The sequence below is a fragment of the Empidonax traillii genome, unplaced genomic scaffold, assembly GCF_003031625.1.
Source record: "Empidonax traillii isolate 1590-97213 ecotype Southwest subspecies unplaced genomic scaffold, ASM303162v1 scaffold502:size815047, whole genome shotgun sequence".
NCBI classification, from domain to species: Eukaryota; Metazoa; Chordata; class Aves; order Passeriformes; family Tyrannidae; genus Empidonax; species Empidonax traillii.
The window spans coordinates 160,617-178,492 of record NW_020955695.1 but is presented as its reverse complement, the minus strand read 5'-3'; the positions used below and the strand labels follow the sequence as shown (position 1 = coordinate 178,492).

General features: G+C 46.9%; 1 protein-coding gene across 3 annotated transcripts; it reads left to right on the top strand.

Moving 5' to 3' along the window:
- Window positions 1-2: 2 nt before the first annotated feature.
- On the top strand, window positions 3-14,569 carry TADA1 (transcriptional adaptor 1). Of its 3 annotated transcripts, XM_027896578.1 has the most exons (8): window positions 3-115; window positions 409-500; window positions 1,538-1,603; window positions 8,490-8,587; window positions 10,825-11,034; window positions 12,032-12,183; window positions 13,117-13,279; window positions 14,136-14,569. In XM_027896578.1, exons 1-8 carry the CDS (start codon window positions 42-44, stop codon window positions 14,286-14,288), a joined length of 1,008 nt encoding a protein of 335 aa, XP_027752379.1. In that variant the 5' UTR covers window positions 3-41; the 3' UTR covers window positions 14,289-14,569. The 3 variants fall into 3 exon arrangements, with proteins under 3 accessions (XP_027752379.1, XP_027752377.1, XP_027752380.1); XM_027896576.1 differs by lacking the exon at window positions 14,136-14,569 and having other exon boundaries at window positions 13,117-14,129; XM_027896579.1 differs by lacking the exons at window positions 12,032-12,183; window positions 13,117-13,279; window positions 14,136-14,569 and adding an exon at window positions 11,397-12,017.
- The last annotated feature ends 3,307 nt before the right edge of the window (window positions 14,570-17,876 follow it).

The following is a 17,876-nucleotide window of genomic DNA, read 5'->3' as shown; positions in this document are numbered from 1 at the left end:
GGGCCACGTGAGCGGCGGGCACGTGACGGCCCGGGGCGGCCATGGCGACCTACGTGAGCGAGCTGGAGGCGGCCAAGAAGAGCCTGAGCGAGGCGCTGGGCGAGAACGTGAAGCAGTGAGTGCCCCCCCGGGCGGCGGTGGGGGGTTGCGGGGGAGCTGCGGCCGCGGGCCCCGCCGGGCTGGGTCGGAGGTGTGCGCTGCGCGGCCCCTGCCGGCCGTGCGGAACGCCGGCGCTCGCGGGGCTGGGATCAGCGCTTATTCCGCCTGGGCCTGCGCCTTCCCTGGAGGTGCTTGAGGAATGGCACTCGGAGCCGTCCTCTGGGAGGTGTGGCGGCTGTTCGCTCCTAGGTTGGAGTCGGTGGTCTTTTCCGGGCCAGTTGATGGTGTGATTCCCCTGCTCTTCCCCAGGTACTGGGCCAACCTGAAGCTCTGGTTCAAACAGAAGATCAGCAAAGAGGAGTTTGACCTGGAAGCGCGCCGGCTCCTCACGCAGGATAACGGTGAGAAGCCCGCTGGTGTTTATTTCCCTGCCGGGCCCGGGGGAGCTCCTGCCTGCGGCACGATGCTTCCCGAATAGGGAACGTGCTGGCAGGGGAATGGCCAGGGCTCCGGTGGCAGTGGCATTGAAAAGCTGGAGGTGCCCTGGCCTGCATGGGGAAGTGGCCTGGTACTGACAGGCAATTTGGCCTTATGTAAATATGGTGAAAAGGTAAAAAAAAGGTGTTCCACCAACTAAAAATCCACTTTTTAATATCACTGTGGAGTCCGAGTCCTTTCTGTACTTTCCCTTTGGTTGGGACCAAACTGGTGGTGTGGCTGAAGTGTGGCAGGGAATCCCACCTGGGTGAGTTTGCAGCTGGCAGGTCCTCCCTGGCCTTTAGGGGCAGCAGGTGGGAGTGCCAAAGGGTCAGATTCCTTCATCCTCGCCTATGCACAGTTCTGCAAGCATTGGGGGGGCATTGCTGAAGTCATTGTGGGGGGTGTCCTGGCTTCCACATTCATGTTCTCTGCAGGGAAGGGTACGAGTTTGGGATGCTCAGCCTCCAAAGAGGATCCTGTAACTTCTGATCCTGCCTGTTAAGTTTGCCTTCACTTTTTCTAGTGCATAACTACTCTGCTTCAGTAACCCTCTGCAAGGAAGCTGCCTTTTATCTAGAACTTATTTGACTTGACTTGAGCTTCCTGGGGCTGGCTCTTCCCGGTGGATTTTCCAGCAAAACCAACAGCCCTGCAGCCAGGTGTCTGCATTGCAGGAGGGACAGCTGCTCCTCCTCTGACCGGCTGAACGCACCAGATGTTTCATGCAGTGTGCTGGAGCACTGGGTTTGTGCGTGTGGAACACTGAGAAGCCACCCAGTTGTTGCCATGCTGTGTGTAGTATCAGTAGCATTTTTGTTGGTAGCAGATTCTGGGTCCAGCAGAAAAAAACTCAAAAACACACAGGTGTGGAGAAGCTTAGGGAGGTACTTTAGGATGGCTTTGAGGGGGTGCCTCTGGGCACTGATGTGCTGCTAATGAGCTGTCTCTCTCTACGCAGTCCACTCCCACAACGATTTCCTCCTGGCTATTCTTACCCGATGCCAGATCCTGGTTTCTGCACCAGGTAAGTGTCGAAAAGCCTCATTAAACACTCAGTGTGCCCTGTGTGTGTTTGGTGGGATGGTACGGAGTAACCTGATTTTCTGAGCCTTAATATTCCTGGGGTTTTTGCCACACAGGCAAAAGGGTAGCAAAGTAGTGATCCAGCAGATTTCAGCAGAGGTGCTTTCATGACTAAGCTGTGTGTGCTTGGTTAGAGCTGACGCTGGATGGCTGCCTGAGATAAACTGGTATGATTTCGGGATTGGGTGTCTGCTGTGAACTGAAGAGTAAAGGGAGGTGCAGCATTCTCTTTGATCTGCTTTGCTTACTGCTTCCTCTCTCTGAACTTTGTTCTTCTCATTGCTGGGGATATAGTTTTGGAGAGCCGCATATTCGTGACTGATCTCGATTCCAAAGTACTTATCTGATACAAAAATGCTTACACTGAGCCCTGACTGAGCTATGGCAAATTAACCCAACCTTCTGCAGATGGTTAACGTTCTAACTCTGTAAGCATCTAGAATAACATATTAACTTTGTAAGGGTCTAGAATGGCTGTCCTCAAGGCTGCAAGGTTTTGTTTGGTGTTCAAAAGAATTCTCAACCCAGAGATGTGATAGCGGGGCAATTGAACTGCAATTCAAGATACGAAACTACTGTGTAGTAACAGAGAGAAAATTGTTACAGCTCTCATGGCCTGAGACCTTCAAGATGAGTTTTTTGAGAAGAGAGATTACTAGTTGCTATGATACCTGTTGTAGCTAGACGAAGGAAAAATGGAAAAAATTATGGACAGCTGGTCCTTAATTATTAGCACCATCTGTACTAATTAAATGCTAATCTCCCCCACCTCCAAACTTCCTCTGTTCTTGATTGCACTTTGCGAACACCTTGTGAGTCCCAGACCTGTTCCCTTTGGGGGTCTCCACTCGTGTAAATCAGAAGGCTTGTGTCTAAATCTTGGTGCTCCTTGCTTTTGTCTTAGAATGCTTGCAGCTGGATTATAGAAAGAAAGCACGAGAGTGATTGAAGTAGCTGAGTTAAATGAGGAGGGGGAGGGAAAGAGTGCTTGCATTCTCTGATGTCAGTGCTGAGCTGCTGTGAGTGTTGGGGTAGAGATCATAACTCAGAGGTCTTATTTCTGAGTGGCAGTGGTCAAGTCAGAACCCATTGTCTGAGGTTGAGGTTGTTTATTCCTGTGTGCATACTCTGTGCTTAACTGTACTGAATAACCCTTGTTTCTTTATCCAGACAATTAGTCATGGCAGCTCTTTTGCAGCTCTCTGGTCAGGATTTGTCAGCAAACTCTCCCAGGTGTCCCCTTTTTCAAGGCCTTTTAGGAATGTGTTCAAGGTAGGAGCCCCAGCACAAAGCACAGTGCTGCTCCACAAGTGGCTTCCAGATGCTCATTATTTTCTGCTAGACCCTTTTTAACTTCAAGCCTTTAGGAGGTCTTTTCCTCTTGTCCCATTGCAGCTTTCTCTTTTCAGGAGCCCTTGAAGAACCCCCTTTGTACTGGTTCAGCAGGTTGGTGACAGCATGTAATGGTGTGCCGGCTGGCCAGGATCCTTCCTGAGGGCTGGTCACCTCCAGGGCTTTCAGGCAGGCTTTGGTTGGCATTATAGCATTATATATAGTAGGTTGGCTCTGTGTCCACAGATTGCACAAGGCAGCTCGAAATAAGTCAGTTTAATAGTTTGTGGGTGTTCTTAAAGACACGGTTTAGTGCTCTGGAGCTAACAATCCCTTCTAGAACCTCTATTTTGCTCTCCTCGGATCAGTGCAGCGTTTTCCAGCTATTTGGGACCTAATCTGTACTGAGACACCTCTCTCTGGGCCACTGACTGGTAGATCTATTACAGGCAAACTTTCCCCGCCTGTCAGCTGTCAGTGGATTTTACATGCAAGCCCAGGAAGGTGCAGTACAAGTGGTGTTAATGTCTAGATTTCTTCTTCCCCTAGATACCAGTCTGACACCCGCTGGTTTTGTGTTGTGGTTTGTTTGTTTTTTCCCTCTCCATTTTTTTTTTTTTTTTTGTCCATATGAGAATGGAAAGCTAACAGGTTTTTATCTCCACTGATGTCTTTTGGGTAGAAGGTGTTTACGTCATGATTCATGGAAACAAGTAGCTTGAAAGAGGTGTGTTTGATGCACTTGGCACGCCATCACAAGGGTTGCTGATGCATGTACTTTCCACCTTCGTGTGAGAGAGACAAAGGGAAAGAACCATCCTTAAAATGCTGTTTTGTATTAAAGAAATAATCATGTAGTCAGTGTTAAAAGTACACTTGATATTGTGGCATTTGGAATAGGAAACCTTGGGGAAGGTATTTTTAGGGAGCAGTTATAATGTCTGTTGAGCCATGCTAACAAACCCACCTGATGCCAGTTTTACTGCCTCTTCTAGTAGTGGTTCCACCTGGGATTTAGGGGAGCACTTGGTGAATGTGATCCTGAGGACACTTTGCATTTTCCTTTCTCGTCTGCTTTGGCTGGTGGTCATGCAGACTTCAACTCCCAGTTCCACAGCTTGTGTGGCACGGGATGTTTAGGACTTGGTGGTGGAGAGGAAGTGCCCTTCTGGTGTGAAGGATGTCCAGTTGCTTTAAGTTCCTGCCAGGCTTCCAGTGAGGACACAGCAGGATCCTGAGCTACCCTAAATTTGACTCCTCTGCCCTTTTGAAAAATGGGTGGTGGTGTTCCCTCTGGCAGCCACGTTTATGATGACACCCATAAATGCTGGAGTGGCGCCAAGCCATAGGTAGCATAGGTGAGAAGCTGTGAAAGTGCCTGAAGAGAGGAATTTCTCAGAAACATGCTATCCGAAACTAGAGTGCCTTGATGGTGATGTTAGTTGGCTATACCAGCCTGAGTGGGTGGCCCACTCCCCAGTATTGGGGGGAATACCAGTACCAAAGAAAATTGTTTTCTTTGGTATTCTTCTCGTACCAGTATTTTCAGAAGTGCTTTTCTGACCTTTTATATCTGGGTGTTGTGGTGTAACCCCAGCATCTCAGCCCCACAGAGCCTCTCGCTCCCACTGGTGGGTTGGGGAGAAAATGGGGAGGGTAAAAGCGAGAAAACTCGTTGAGATAAAGGGAGTTTAATAGGTAAAGCAAAAGCCATGCATGCCAGCAAAGCAAATCATGGAATTCATTCACCCCTGCCCATGGGCAGGCAGATGTTCACCCATCTCCAGCACATCTGGGCTCCATCACAGGTATCAGTGACTTGGGAACACAAATGCCGTCACTCTGAATGTCCCCCCACTTCCTTCCACTCCCCCCAGCTTTATATGCTGGGCATGGTGCCATATGGAGTGGAATATCCCTTGGATCAGTTGGGATCAGCTCTCCTGGCTGTGTCCCTTCCCAACTTCTTGTGCACCCCCAGCCTCCTGGCTGGTGGGGTGGTGTGAGAGGCACAACAGACCTTGGCTCTGTGCAAGTCCTGCACAGCAGTAACAAAAACATCCCTGTGTTATCAACAGTGTTCTCAGCACAAATCCAAAACGCAGCCCCATACAAGCTGCTATGGAAAAAATTAACTTTATCTCAGCCTGAATCAGCACATTGGGGCTTTTCTCCCCCAAAAAATTTCCACCAAGAGGAATTCCAGTTCAAATCCTTTCTTGAGGTTGCATGGACTTGCTCACTAAGTTTGTCTTGTTTGTTGCACAGTTGCAAGCACTCAGGTTAACAAGGTTTCTTGAGTTAATGCATATCTTGCTTTGAACTGATACTTCTTTTCTTAGCTAAATGTTAACAATAAAATTGAGACAATTGCAAGCGCTTGAGTTAATGATGGAAGGATTTAATTTATTTACCATTAATCTGGAGCCAACGAAAAGGAGATAGTTCAGTGACTTAGAACTTGTGCTGGAATAACAGGACCATTTTATTGTATCAGGCCTGCTCACAGACTTTGCTTGAAGGGCTTTCTGCTGTGAGGTGGAACAGGTTCCTTGGTTTTCTACTTCTCTCCAGAGAGCTAGAAAGGGAGAAAAAGGAAGAAAATGGGAGTGTGAGTTGTTGGCAGAGGAGGGTCAGCAGAATATTTAACCAAACCCTTGTCCTTGCAAGATTAAAACAGACAAACACCCCCCCCCACCCCCCCCACCCCCATCCCCACAGAGCTGAAGATCAAATGAACAAGGGTGGGAAATGCACATTGCCTGGGCCGGGCTGCTTTTCTTTGTAGTGACTTTCTCTGTATCATTGTCCTTTTCTCGTGCTGGTGCAGCGCATTGGGAAAATCTGACACGCTCTGGACTGGCTGTTGCCATTGTGATGGTGTTGTGCAGATGAGGCAGCTCTTAGAAACACATCCTTATCTGTTGCTGATCTGTGAAGGCAGAGCAGCAGCCATCGCTGTGGCTTGTTGAGGTCTGATTTCTTTGCTTGCAAGGCTAAATAAAAGCTGCTGATATCTCTGAAGTTTCATGCCTTAGCCAGTCCAGCCTGTCATTTGTGGTCAGGAAGGCAAGTACTGGTTTTCTTAGAATGCTACAGGGAAATTTTGCTTTCTTCATCTAGTGCAAGTCAGGCTTGCTAATATGAAAACCTGGAAAAGGAGCCAAAAAAATTCTGCTCTGGGCTCATTATAGTGGGAAATAGGAGATTGTATCTCATTGCTCTAAACTTAGCCTGGCTAAATTCTTGTTAAATGTGCAGGTTGAGTATCAACTAGTTGCATCTTTCAGATCTGCTGTGAAAGCCTAACATTTAGTTGCCAATTAGTATAAAAACTACTGTATTTTTTTTTTTTATTACTTTAAATTCAGACATGACTGTCAACTATTAATCTGTAATATGCTGATGGATAAAATGATGTTTGCTATTTCCATCTCCATCTGTTGCACTTTCCCTGGTCACACAGCAGAGAATACTGTCACAAGTGATGCCGTGAAGGAGCTGTGAGGCTTCTGACAAGGAGGAAGGGTCTGGGGTGGGGTGACATTGTGAGCTAGAGGTGTGCTTTTATTGAAACCTCTGGAATGGGACAGGTAATTTCAGTGTCTGTCCTTAACACATCTAATCTCCCCTGGCTGGAAGGGATCTGAGCTGCTATGGAGGAGAAGAGGAGAAAGAAAGAACTCACCTGAAAAGAACAAATCATCTTCTGAGAGCAATAGCATTATTTTGATAAATCATAAGATTTAAGCCCCAAGATCTTGATGACGGGCAAGTGTGGTCCTTGAGATGATTGTCCATGGTGCTTTCACTTGTCCCTCATTGGGGCCTCAGCTGTGATGTGGTGATGAGTAGTAACACCAGCTTTATGATTTTTGGAGAGGTTTTATTTGTAACCTTTAATTTCTTATGATTGACCAGTGGATTTTGACAACAGTGTTTGTAGGCTAGTAATTTTTACCCATCTGATAGGATGTAGCTAAACTTCTTGGTAAACTTTTTTTTGTATAGGGAGAATGTGCCATCTCTGTGTGTGTAGGTTGTTTCTAATCCCTTCTTAGCAGCTGACCATTCAAAAACTTTACCTGAGTGCTCTAGCTTAGTCAGATCCCTAAAGTCATGTGTTAATTTTTTTTTTTTCGTGGTAGAGAACGCTGTGCTTGTTCTCCAGCCGTGAGTGTGGGAAGCTCCCCATAGCCAAGGACTTCTAGCCAACCTCATTGCTTATAAACAGCACTGTAGTATGACTGTATTTATGAATTCCTGATTACATCAAATTAGGCATAGTTGGGAGAGCTGGGGGTAATCACACAGGCTGGTGTGAGCTATGGTAGCAGGAAAGAACCAGAACTGTCAGCACAGCCTGGCAGCAGAGTTCTGGCATCCACTTCGCAGGTGACTGAAGCACTGAGGAGCAGAGTTGTCCAAGCTACCTGAAGGCAAACAGGGACTTGGCACAGGGCAAGCTCTGCTCCAGAGGAAAAGAGTGCTCCCTCGCGGTGCAAAACCAAGGGAGGAGGATACTGGAGAGACAAAGCAGACACTTCCTCTGTAGCCACGAGAGGGCTCTCCAGTCTCTGAGTTGCACTTGTTCGCTGTCAGCAAGTGCACGCACATCCAGTACAACACTCTCTTTAAACCCCGGTGTTCCTGAAGGAATTAATTGCTCACAGACTCTGTCAGCTGGCACTTTGCTCGGCTGTCCTTGCCAGGAGCTGTGTGATTATCAGGATGTGGTTTGGCCTACTGTAGGTGTAGCTGTCAGACAGCATATGGTGGGCTTTGGAACAGTCCCTTCAAGGTGACGTGACCGAATTTATTTATTTATTTATTTATTTATTTATTTATTTATTTATTTATCGGTACTAAACAGTAATCTCTTTTTCAGCTCTTTGCCAGTTTTGTTCAGTCACAAGCTCACTGGTCACATTGCTGTCATCCTGCTCCTGGGCTCACTGGCCTGTGCAGTTCTTCCTGTAATGGTGTTCAGTGTAACAGAACAATCAGCTGTGATGATTAATAAGGGTCCATGGCAAAGCCTGCTGAAGCAGATAGAGAACTGGGGAGCTGGCCTGCTCAATCCAGATGGTTAACATCTGACATGATCCGGGAGCTGGTGGGAAGAGAATCCTCCTCCTGGAAAGCTCTTTATTATCTTGCTGATTGAATAAATAGCTTATTCCTTCCTTTTGGCTTTCCTTGGAGGCTGTGTTTATCCCTCTCCTTCCGACATGGGTTCTGTGTGGTATGTGGACAGAAATTTCTACCTAAGTGATGGGTCATGAGTGAGTCAAAGCTAGCAGAGAGCTGACAACTGAAGAGAAGTGGTGCTAGAAGTGTTCTCCCCCCAGAAGACCTTCCTTCTGGCTGTTGATTTTGATTTGAGGCTTAGCTAGAGGCCAAATCTTAAGGTTTTTTCTGTGTGGGCAGTTTTGTCCTGGTCCTAAATCAGCATCGTCAATAGAGTGGATTTTTTTTTTCTTTTCAATTTGTAGAAGGTGCTGGATCTCTGCCATGGCCAGGTGGTTCTGCAACTAAACCTGGAAAACCCAAGGGAAAGAAAAAGATTTCTTCAGTTCGCCAGAAGTTTGATGTAAGTGCCTGTGGTTCTCTTTACTCATCTGCTGAATTCTTAAAGCGAGTGATTTCCTATTTATTCAAGCAGTCAGGCAGAATTCTGTGATTAGCTCTGCTGTCCAAAATGTTGGAAGATAGTTGTTGGGTGGAATGTTTGTAGAAGGTCGAGTTGTTTCAGGGTGGAAAATGCCTTGCAAAGGTGCCGTCGTGTGGTGGGTGGAGCAGAAATGCACAAGATGCAGTTCACTTTGCAGTCTGTTCTGCTGTTTCTGTGCTGCCGGACCAGAGTGGAGGTGTGACAGATTTGGGATGGGGCATTGTCTTCAACAGGCAGCGTTTGATAAGGTGGTTCAAACTGAATGAAAAGTGTGTTGAAAGGAAGACTGTCTGTCTCTTACTGAGCCAGATTTATTGGATAACTGAGCACATCTGATCTGGTTCAGCTCTCTGGCAAGCAGAAAACATGAACAAGCAGAAAAGACTCCAACCCCCAGGTTTTTATTGCTAGTTTATTCAGCTGGATTGCGGTTGGATGTATGACAGTGCTGTTGTAAAAAAAGGAAGGGGGTGGGAATAGGGGAGAAAAGTGAGCAGATGAAACCTCCTGTTCCTATGAGAGAGGTGAGTTGGGCACATACTGCCTTTCTAGGGACTATAATTAGGCACTGTGTATGTGTGCTTCAGAGGCTAGTGTTCCAGAGGGATGTGGAACGTATTTACTCAATACCCCAATGATACAGCAGATTTCTAGTGTGTGTTTATACGCGTTCAGGAATGCTTGGCACTAACTACTATATTAAGTGTATGTTATGATGAACAGGCTTGTCTGTTACTAGTGGAATTCCTAAGTGGTGTGAACTTGGAAGTGCCGTGATATTTCCTAATGTTTCCCTTACTGGTCAGAATAACAGTTGTGAATGGCCACAGGTTCATTCCAGTTGCCTTCTGCTCTCCCAGACCACATTCCTCTTGACAGTTGCTTACCATTTGAAGGTCCTTTTGGGCATGTGGCTTTCCTGTAATGAAAGCGTAAGTCTTCAGAATTATGGGGAGGGAAACCTGCTTTCACATCAGTAGTGGGTGGATTGGTTTTTCACTCTGAGTTAAATGCCACACTGTCCTTTGACTAGAGCAGCCTGCCTTTCTCCCCTGAAACTAAGAGGTGAGAGATCTGTTTTGCTGTATATTCATTGCTCATATTTAAAGTATGGGTTTGTCCTGGTGCCCCTTGTTGCAGTCTCCATTCCAGAGCCCCACTGGAATTGTAGCTTGGAAAGCAGAGCAACAGGAGTTGTGGAGAGTGCATGATAAGCCTTTTTCCCTTGAGGGTTGAGGCCAAGTGCGTATCTGGGCTCAAGGATCAATTATTCCCATCTGCTTTTGACTAAGGAGCCACCACAGGCATTCAGAGCTTGAGACACAATGCAGCAAGGGATTTATTCTGGAATACATGTGGCCTGGGAAATGGGGGTTGCCACCTTGTGGTATGAATTCCTGTTCTGTGGTGGGTTTTTTCCCTAAATAACAGAGTCAGTTCTGAAAAGTAGTCATAATCCATCTCAGAATCAGTGGCTGCTTAGTAACATAGCTCTGCTTAGTGAAAGTGCATAGGGAAACTAGATTATGAATTTCAGAACTGGAATTGGGCTAAATTTAAAGCTTTAGAGGATGTAAGAGTCAATCACACAAATCTAGGATCGTGGTTTTTAATCTTGATGGAAACTGTATTGTTATTATGTAAAAATATACCCTTTTGTACGAGAAATTACTAAATAGGTGAAAACACTTCAGGATAGAAGGTGTCTGAGAGATGTGAAAGTCCAGTTACCGGCCTGGATAGCATGAAAAGAGACAAGGACAGTGGCTGACCACATTTTTGTGACTTCCAGGAGAGTCAAATGAATCTAGCAGATGGGAGGTGCAGAGCAGACTAGGGTAGGTGCCTGTTCATGTCTTGTGTTTTTACACTGTAGAATTTCTTGTTGCAGTATGTTGAGGATATAAAAAGTTTAGGTGGTTTGGAGTGCTGCTGGACAAGTTCACAGTCTGTTTAATTACAGGATACAAACACTGACTTAGAAACCTCTTCAGTCACAAATCAGTGGGGGTTCGGAGGGTGTTCTGGGAAGTAGTATCACTCTGCAGTACATTTTTATAGCTGTGTGCTTTCTGACTGGAGAAGGGATGTCCCCTTGATGAACCAAAGGGTCTGAATGAATATTATCTTATGCTTTAACGTTGTGTCCATGACAGCACCGGTTCCAGCCCCAGAACCCGCTGTCAGGAGCCCAGCAGTTTGTGGCAAAGGATCCTCAGGAGGACGACGATTTGAAGCTGTGTTCCCACACCATGATGCTTCCCACACGTGGGCAGTTAGAAGGAAGGATGATTGTGACTGCCTACGAGCACGGGCTGGACAATGTCACAGAGGAGGCAGTGACTGCAGTTGTTTTTGCTGTGGAGGTGAGACCGGGCTTGGCAGGGCAGCAGTTGTGGTCTGACAGCTGCAGCCCAAGGCTCTCTTTGCAGTTTGGTGGTAGGGGGAGGGTGTACCTCAATGTGGGGAGAAAACCTCCTTCTCTGATTGTTCTTTAATTGCCTGTTTGCCTCAGAGTTAGGTGAGGATCAAAAGGCTTCCAGATTTGTGGTGTCCTAGAAGTCTTGGACTTCTGCCTGCAAGTGTTAATTTTGAAGTGCTTGCACGTGTGAAGAACTCCAGGCGTGCCTAAGTAGCTGTTTTGGAAAGTGCTGTTCCTGTCACTTAAAAGAAGGGACAGAATGGGAGTGCCAGTTTGAACAGTTTTATAAAAAGTAATCCATTGCAGGCGCAAGTGTCTGGCCTGGCCGTGAAGCGACAGGATTGGGTGATACCTGCAGGTGAAGCGCCTGTTGGTCTTGGCCATCAGTGCTGCATCGCTTGGCCTGTCCCAGGAATGATACAGCCACTACTTGGAGCGTTGGTGTGTGAATGGTTTTCTGCACGTGGGATGTGGAGGCCAACCCAAATTCCCTCTCTGGGAGTGAGGCCCAAATTAAGAAGTTGTCTGCTTGTTTCTTCAGACGGTTGCTTCTTCAGCACTTTCCAGGCAACTGAACAAGCCTGAGTGTGAGTGGCTTTTCACTGTTGTTTCAGGGCCTGTATTTCAGTTCAAGTGTAACACCTAGTGTCAAATTATGAAATTTTAACCTTTTATCAGAGGAATCAGAGGTTGGGAATTACCTGGCATTTAAGAAACCCCTTTGACATTTGAAGCAGCACATCACGTATTAAAGTACAGTTCACAGGCTGACGCTTACAGTACTCCCACAAACATACTGTAACCTGTCCACATACTGGTTCCCTTCCATCTTTAGGTCCCTGTGGTCATAGCAGCACTGTTTCTGTCTTGCTAGTTGGTGAGGCACTTCTAGCCACGAGTGAATCAATCAGCACATGCAATAAGATTGTCTTCTGTTGCAGAACCATCTCAAGGACATTCTGACATCCGTGATCTCCAGGCGGAAAGCCTATCGTCTGAGGGACGGCCATTTCAAGTACGCCTTTGGAAGCAATGTCAACCCTCAGCCGTATCTGAAGAACAGTGTTGTTGCTTATAACAATTTAATTGAGTGGTAAGGAGCTAATTTAAACGGATTTTGCCAGTCCTGAAGTTACTCCTTGGTTCAGTTTCTTTTTTTACTTAGTAGGATGTGTTAATGGGGTTTAGCTTTCACACACTAGAAAGGTATTGGCATACAGGACTGTACAGCTAAACAGGGAGGGAGAATAGGGGGATTTCTCAGCAGCAGACTTTAAGATGGTGTTAGGTCTCTCTTCCTTACCTGTACTTGTCCATCAGTTTATTTATTATTGCTTTTTGGAAGCTTTAGTAACAGAGTTTTCAGCAGCAGTTTCTGCTGCTCTCAGGAGACTGCCCCTGGGCAGAAGAGCCCTGCCTTTGGCGGGGGCACAGCTGTTGTGCCATGGGATTGAAATGTCAGTGAGAACCTGCAGGACACTGCCATCCTGTCATTCCTGCATCCAAATGTATTTATGGTTCTTTGGCGTGACTTTCCAGTTAGCAGAGCTTCAGGGTCATTGTGTTTGGAGCCTCAGTGTTGAACAGCTTGTGCTGTGCATCTGACAGCATGTGTGTGTATGAGAAGGCAGTTGTGTTTGTCTGTGGCAGCTTCCAACAGTTGACAGGAGGTCACGAGTGTTTTCAAGTTTGATTAAAACACTGCAAACAACTCTGCCTAACAGCCAGTGCTTCAATTTAATGTTGTGCGTGCCTTAATTTTTATGCTGGGTAAAAACTACTGTGCACAACAAAACAAAAGTTGCACAATTGAGATCAGTTAAGCAGGGCTGAGGCATGTTGAGGATCAGTCTGTGCTGCTTCTAATAAACTGGAATTTCTGTTAGAGCTGAAAGAATTTTATGTACACGTGGTTTTAGTCAACTGATACAGAAAAACAAGCCCTGAGGCTAGGCCCCCGCTGCGTGGTTCCCAATGCTGGTGCTGTTTTGGTGACTGGAACGTTTTCCTGCTGCTCTGCCCTCAGCCCTCCCAGCAGTGTGACACCCTCGGCTGGTCAGAGCCTGGCCCCGCAGCCCCCTCCTGACGATGCTGAGCAGCAGGCAGCCCTGCTCCTGGCCTGCTCTGGGGACACCCTGCCAACCTCCCTCCCACCAGTTAACATGTACGACCTTTTCGAGGCCTTACAGGTGAGCTCATTTCTCCTCTTTCCCTCTCAGATTTACAATTCTTTGCCTTTGATTTGTTCGGGTAACACAGTCAGCTCATGGTTTAATGCCTGTTCTGCTCCCCCTGGTCAGAGGGCTGATGAGGAGATCCTTGTCTCACAGCTATGCAGGAAGGGTGAACTCATCCTCTGCCAAGACTGCAGTGATTATATCAGAACTGATCTAGACAGATTGTGACAGTGCTGCACAGCGAAATAACTTGCCTGGCATTTCCCTTCTTATTCCTCGTGTTCTACCTGGGTACTTAGAGGAATATTTGGTCCTGGCATGCAGGCTCCTGCTATGGTCACTCTAACCATATCTGAGGTAGACTACGTGAATCTTCAGTGGAGATTTATGCCCGTGGTTCCCTCCTGCTCTGGCAGCTCTGGGGTCATTGAGACTGCTTTGGATTTCTAAAATTCGCTGTGAGAAGTTCCCCTTGATGATCTCTGCTGTTGTGAACAGGCCTTGGCATTTTGTCTCACAGCTGTAAAGACAGACCACAGAGCCGTAATCAAACATTCATCTCGTGTTTAGTCAGATGGAATTGTTGTTTCCAAGGGCTTGATGACAAATTACTGCTTGTCATCCCAAGAGCAAAACAATGATTTCCTTATCATGCTACTCCCTTCCAAAGTGGTGTAACAGGTGGTTGTGCTGTGGTGGCTGGTGTGGCAGTGCTGGCAGGAAGCAGCTCTCCGTGTGAGACAGCCTGCATTCCCACTCTGCAGGGCTGGCACTCGCAGCATCCTGTGGTAGAGGGGGGTTATTCCCTGGGCAACGTAAGGAAATGTGGATGAAAGCATGAAACTTGTTTTCTGACATCTATTTCCAGGTGCACAAAGAAGTTATTCCTGCACACACTGTCTATGCTCTAAACATCGAGAGAATTGTCATGAAACTCTGGCATCCAAACCACGAGGAGCTACAGCAGGATAAGATCCATCGGCAGCGCCTGGCAGCAAAGGAGGGCCTTCTCCTCTGCTAGAGCTGGGCAGCTGTGTCAGCCCTCAAGGGCTGCAGCCCTGGGACTTGTCATTCGGGTGCTTCTTGCAAACCCACATCAGCATTTCAAGGATGACGGAAGTTATGAGTCAGCTTTTCCTATGGAAATATGACTGAGTTGTGGGACACTTTCTCTGATTCCTCAGAGTCACGTGCCATGGAGTACTTGCAGCAATCCCACTGAATTGGAGAGGAGCAGCAAGGTACTTGTTTGTGAAGACTTTTTAGTAAAAATAAATGTGAGTGGAAAAAGTTGGTTTTAAATGAAGTGTGCTTTTGTTTCTTTTGTGAGTGCGGGGAATCTGTCTCCTTGCCCTCCCTTCTCTCCTGAGCTCACACTCCAGGGGCCTTGTCCAGCTTCTGTTGCACCTGTGGAGTTCCTGTTCCTTTAACTGGTAACAGGGTGGGCTCTTTTGAAGGTGAGCAACTCTGTAAGCTGACAGTGTTCCTTTTCTACCAGAGGAACTTCTGGTTAGAAACTGAGAAAACAAGGCAAAATTGGAAAGGTCCTTTCCAGCCTGTCTTTTGGACTGTCACAGGAATCTCTCACCAGTTAGCAAAACACACAGTAAAATCAGGCTTGTGAGTAATATTTTCCTACCAGCCTAGTCCTTGACTCACCCATGCCTTGTTGTAGTGATCAGATGTTTAGGAGTCGTTGGACCTGTGATGAGAGGCACCTTCTGTGCCTGTCAGTACAGGTAATGATGGAGCCATCCCAACAGGCAGCCTGACTGTCCCTGAGGTGGGACAGCAGCTCCCAAATACATACACCAATTCACTGTTGATGTTGGAGACTCCTTGGATTTGCAGCCTCAACAAATCTCTCATATTACTTCTTTGTAAAAATATGCAGCCTTTTATTACTTCATCATAAAATTATGCAGCTTTACCCTGTGTGTAAAAGGAGAAATTCCACCTGCTGGGTTTAAGGTGCTCTACTGTATTCCTGAGTCAGCTGTGGGAGTAGACTTATTATAACATGAGAATTCTATTAAAATATCTTAATTACTATATGACCTGTTTTTAACCTCAGGTATGGAGGTACCTGCTGAAGTATGGCTTTACTTACTGTGCCTCCAGACAGTGGAATTAAAACGGCTTCTGCTGGGGGAATATGAAAGGGGAAGATCATAGCTCCCTGCTGTTCTAATTTTCCTCTGTTTGGAATATATTTAATTAGGATTATATTTAATTAGCTTCATGTTTCCTGCATAGTTTCACTCTCTGCTGTGCCCCCAGGATTGAAGAGGGTGCAGGTCCCTGGTGTTTCTTTCCAGTTATTGTTATTTCATAACTTCCTTTCTTGATCTCTGTGACTGTTCCTATGGGACCAGCATTGTAACGAGGGGCTGTGCAGCTGTCACTCTGTTCCTGGCTTTCCTGCATCTCCCTGTGGGATGCGCTGTGGAGTTAGGAATAGCACGAGGCAGTGTCTGGGCAGATATTGGTGGCTCTCTTCACGAGAAGACCGTTTTAGGATTATGAAGAAGCTGGGGAAGACAACAGCAGAGAACCTAAGCAGGGCCTGGCAGGATGAGAGCAGTCGTAAGTCATGTCTCTTAAGGTCTGGCAACGTGTGGATAAGAGAGGAGTGGGAGAGAGAAGATGGAAGATTTCTTTTTGTCCTGTTCTTTCTGTTTTTAAGCACACGCAGCTGTTCATGGTGAGCCCTGACTTAAAAGTTGACCCCAGTGGCTTTTACATGACAGTTTTCAAAAGCAGTGTTGATTGAACCTGAGTAACTCAATGGGGTGAGATCACCAAGCCACCCAAAATACAGACTGCAGGGTGTGGGAGGGAGATTTCCCAGATAATTGTTATGCTTCTGGTGTAAAATGAAAGCATTAAATTTGTTTGCTAGAAACTCTGGGGCAGCTCTGAGGATTTCAGATCTGCAGGAAGCACACAGCCTCCGACAGCATCACAGGCGAGTTCTGAAACAAAATGCCAAGTATTGGCACCAAAGTGTGTCTCTCCTGTTTGTATGTGCTGGTTTGTGTGTTCTGAAGAGCCAAGTCATCTATTCCACACTAAAAAAGTGGGCTATTCCGTACACCTGCTAGACAAAGGCTTGAATAAGGAAATCACATCAGCTTCGTTTCACAGGTGATAGAAAACTGAAAGGCACAAGTTCTTGAAGCAGCTTCCCACAAAGTGTGAGAGGTCTCATGGGAAGTGGTTCTCCACAGGCTTTTTGGCTCATGGAGCTGGAAGGGATGGCTGGAGGCTGCTTTGGCCACCCCGTGCTGAAAGAAGGGTCAAGTTCAAAGTTATAGCAGGTTGTTTTCAGAGAAGTGGTGCCACTTCCAGTTCCAGTGTGTGACTGTGCTGACAGTGAATGTTTTCCTTGCATAATTTCTCCTGTTGTGCCCGTTGCCTTTCAGCTTTTCCTATGTGAGCAGCATTCCTATCAGAGAGCAGCAGATAACTGTAGTATCTCCCTTTAGCTTCTCTCCAGCCTGAACAAACCTGTTGCTCTCAGTTTCTCCTTGCACACTGTGTGCCCCAGCCCAAACCACCTCCCTGTTGCTGCAGTCTGATGTCATCAGAGAGGAGAGGACTGAAGGGACCATCGTGGGCTTGTTTGTTCAGCAGCAGAGTTAACAAAGTGTGCAAAATCACTGGCACTAGTGCCTGCCTGCCTGCCTGCCTCAGGTGTCCAGAGGTCTTTGCTCACACTGAGATCTGGGCACCTCAGCTGCTTTTATGGCTTTGCACCTTCTGCTGAGCTCTGTCAAGTGTCCTGGGCAGCCCCACGCAGGTGAGGCTCCAGTGGGGTTGTGTAGCAAAGATAGGAGCACAGCACATGTTTCTTCTGGATCAGGCACAGGCTCCTGGCTACCACTGAGCTGTGGCTGTAACCTGCCTGAGCTCTGAGTTTGATTATGGTGTTATGTCCTGATTAGATGATTAGTTTCCTTTTCTAGGTAAAAGGAAGTGGAGACAGCATGGAGTTATAATGTGACAGAAAACTTGTATAAGAGTAACTTTTCACCAAGAAGTGTGTATCCAAGTGAATTTTCATGTAGAATTTTTTTATTCATTCCTTGCCAGGAAATCAGCTTGTGTTTCCAGATAACATCTGGCCAATGGGGGTTTTGTTGCTGCAGCCTGCCTTCTGTCCAAGGATGCTTGTGTGGAGTATTGGAGGCCTGGGCTCAGACTCTTGTTCTGCCTGAGTGCCACTGAAGTGAGAACAAAACGTTCCTGCATTTGAGCAGCGCAAGCTGCTCCTGGAGCCTTGACCTCCCTGCAGTGGGTACAGTGTGTGGAAAAAAGCTGAAAACTGCCAGGGCAGTGAGTGTTTGTGGCTCTTTGTCAGTTCAGCTGTTGGGGAAGCCATGGAGGAATCACCTCTGAGGAGGGCTCCCTCAGGAAGGTGGCAGGCATCAATTCGGGGCTGCCCTGCTGGGGGGGGGGGGGATGTTGGTTATCATTAAAGAATATCGTTTCCATTTCAATCTCTCAAACCAGTTTCCCGTCGGTGGGTTTGGTTGTGCCGTTGTTAATTGAAAGCTCCCACAATCAGATAATCTGCTTCTGTGCAGTGACAGTTTCACTTCTGAAA

Excerpts from the sequence above, each read along its gene's own strand:
- TADA1 (XM_027896576.1), top strand. The coding sequence starts at position 42 with ATGGCGACCTACGTGAGCGAGCTGGAGGCGGCCAAGAAGAGCCTGAGC. Across the intron at positions 501-1,537 it reads GCTCCTCACGCAGGATAACG|TCCACTCCCACAACGATTTC; the intron begins GTGAGAAGCCCG and ends CTCTCTACGCAG. Across the intron at positions 11,035-12,031 it reads CAGTTGTTTTTGCTGTGGAG|AACCATCTCAAGGACATTCT; the intron begins GTGAGACCGGGC and ends CTTCTGTTGCAG.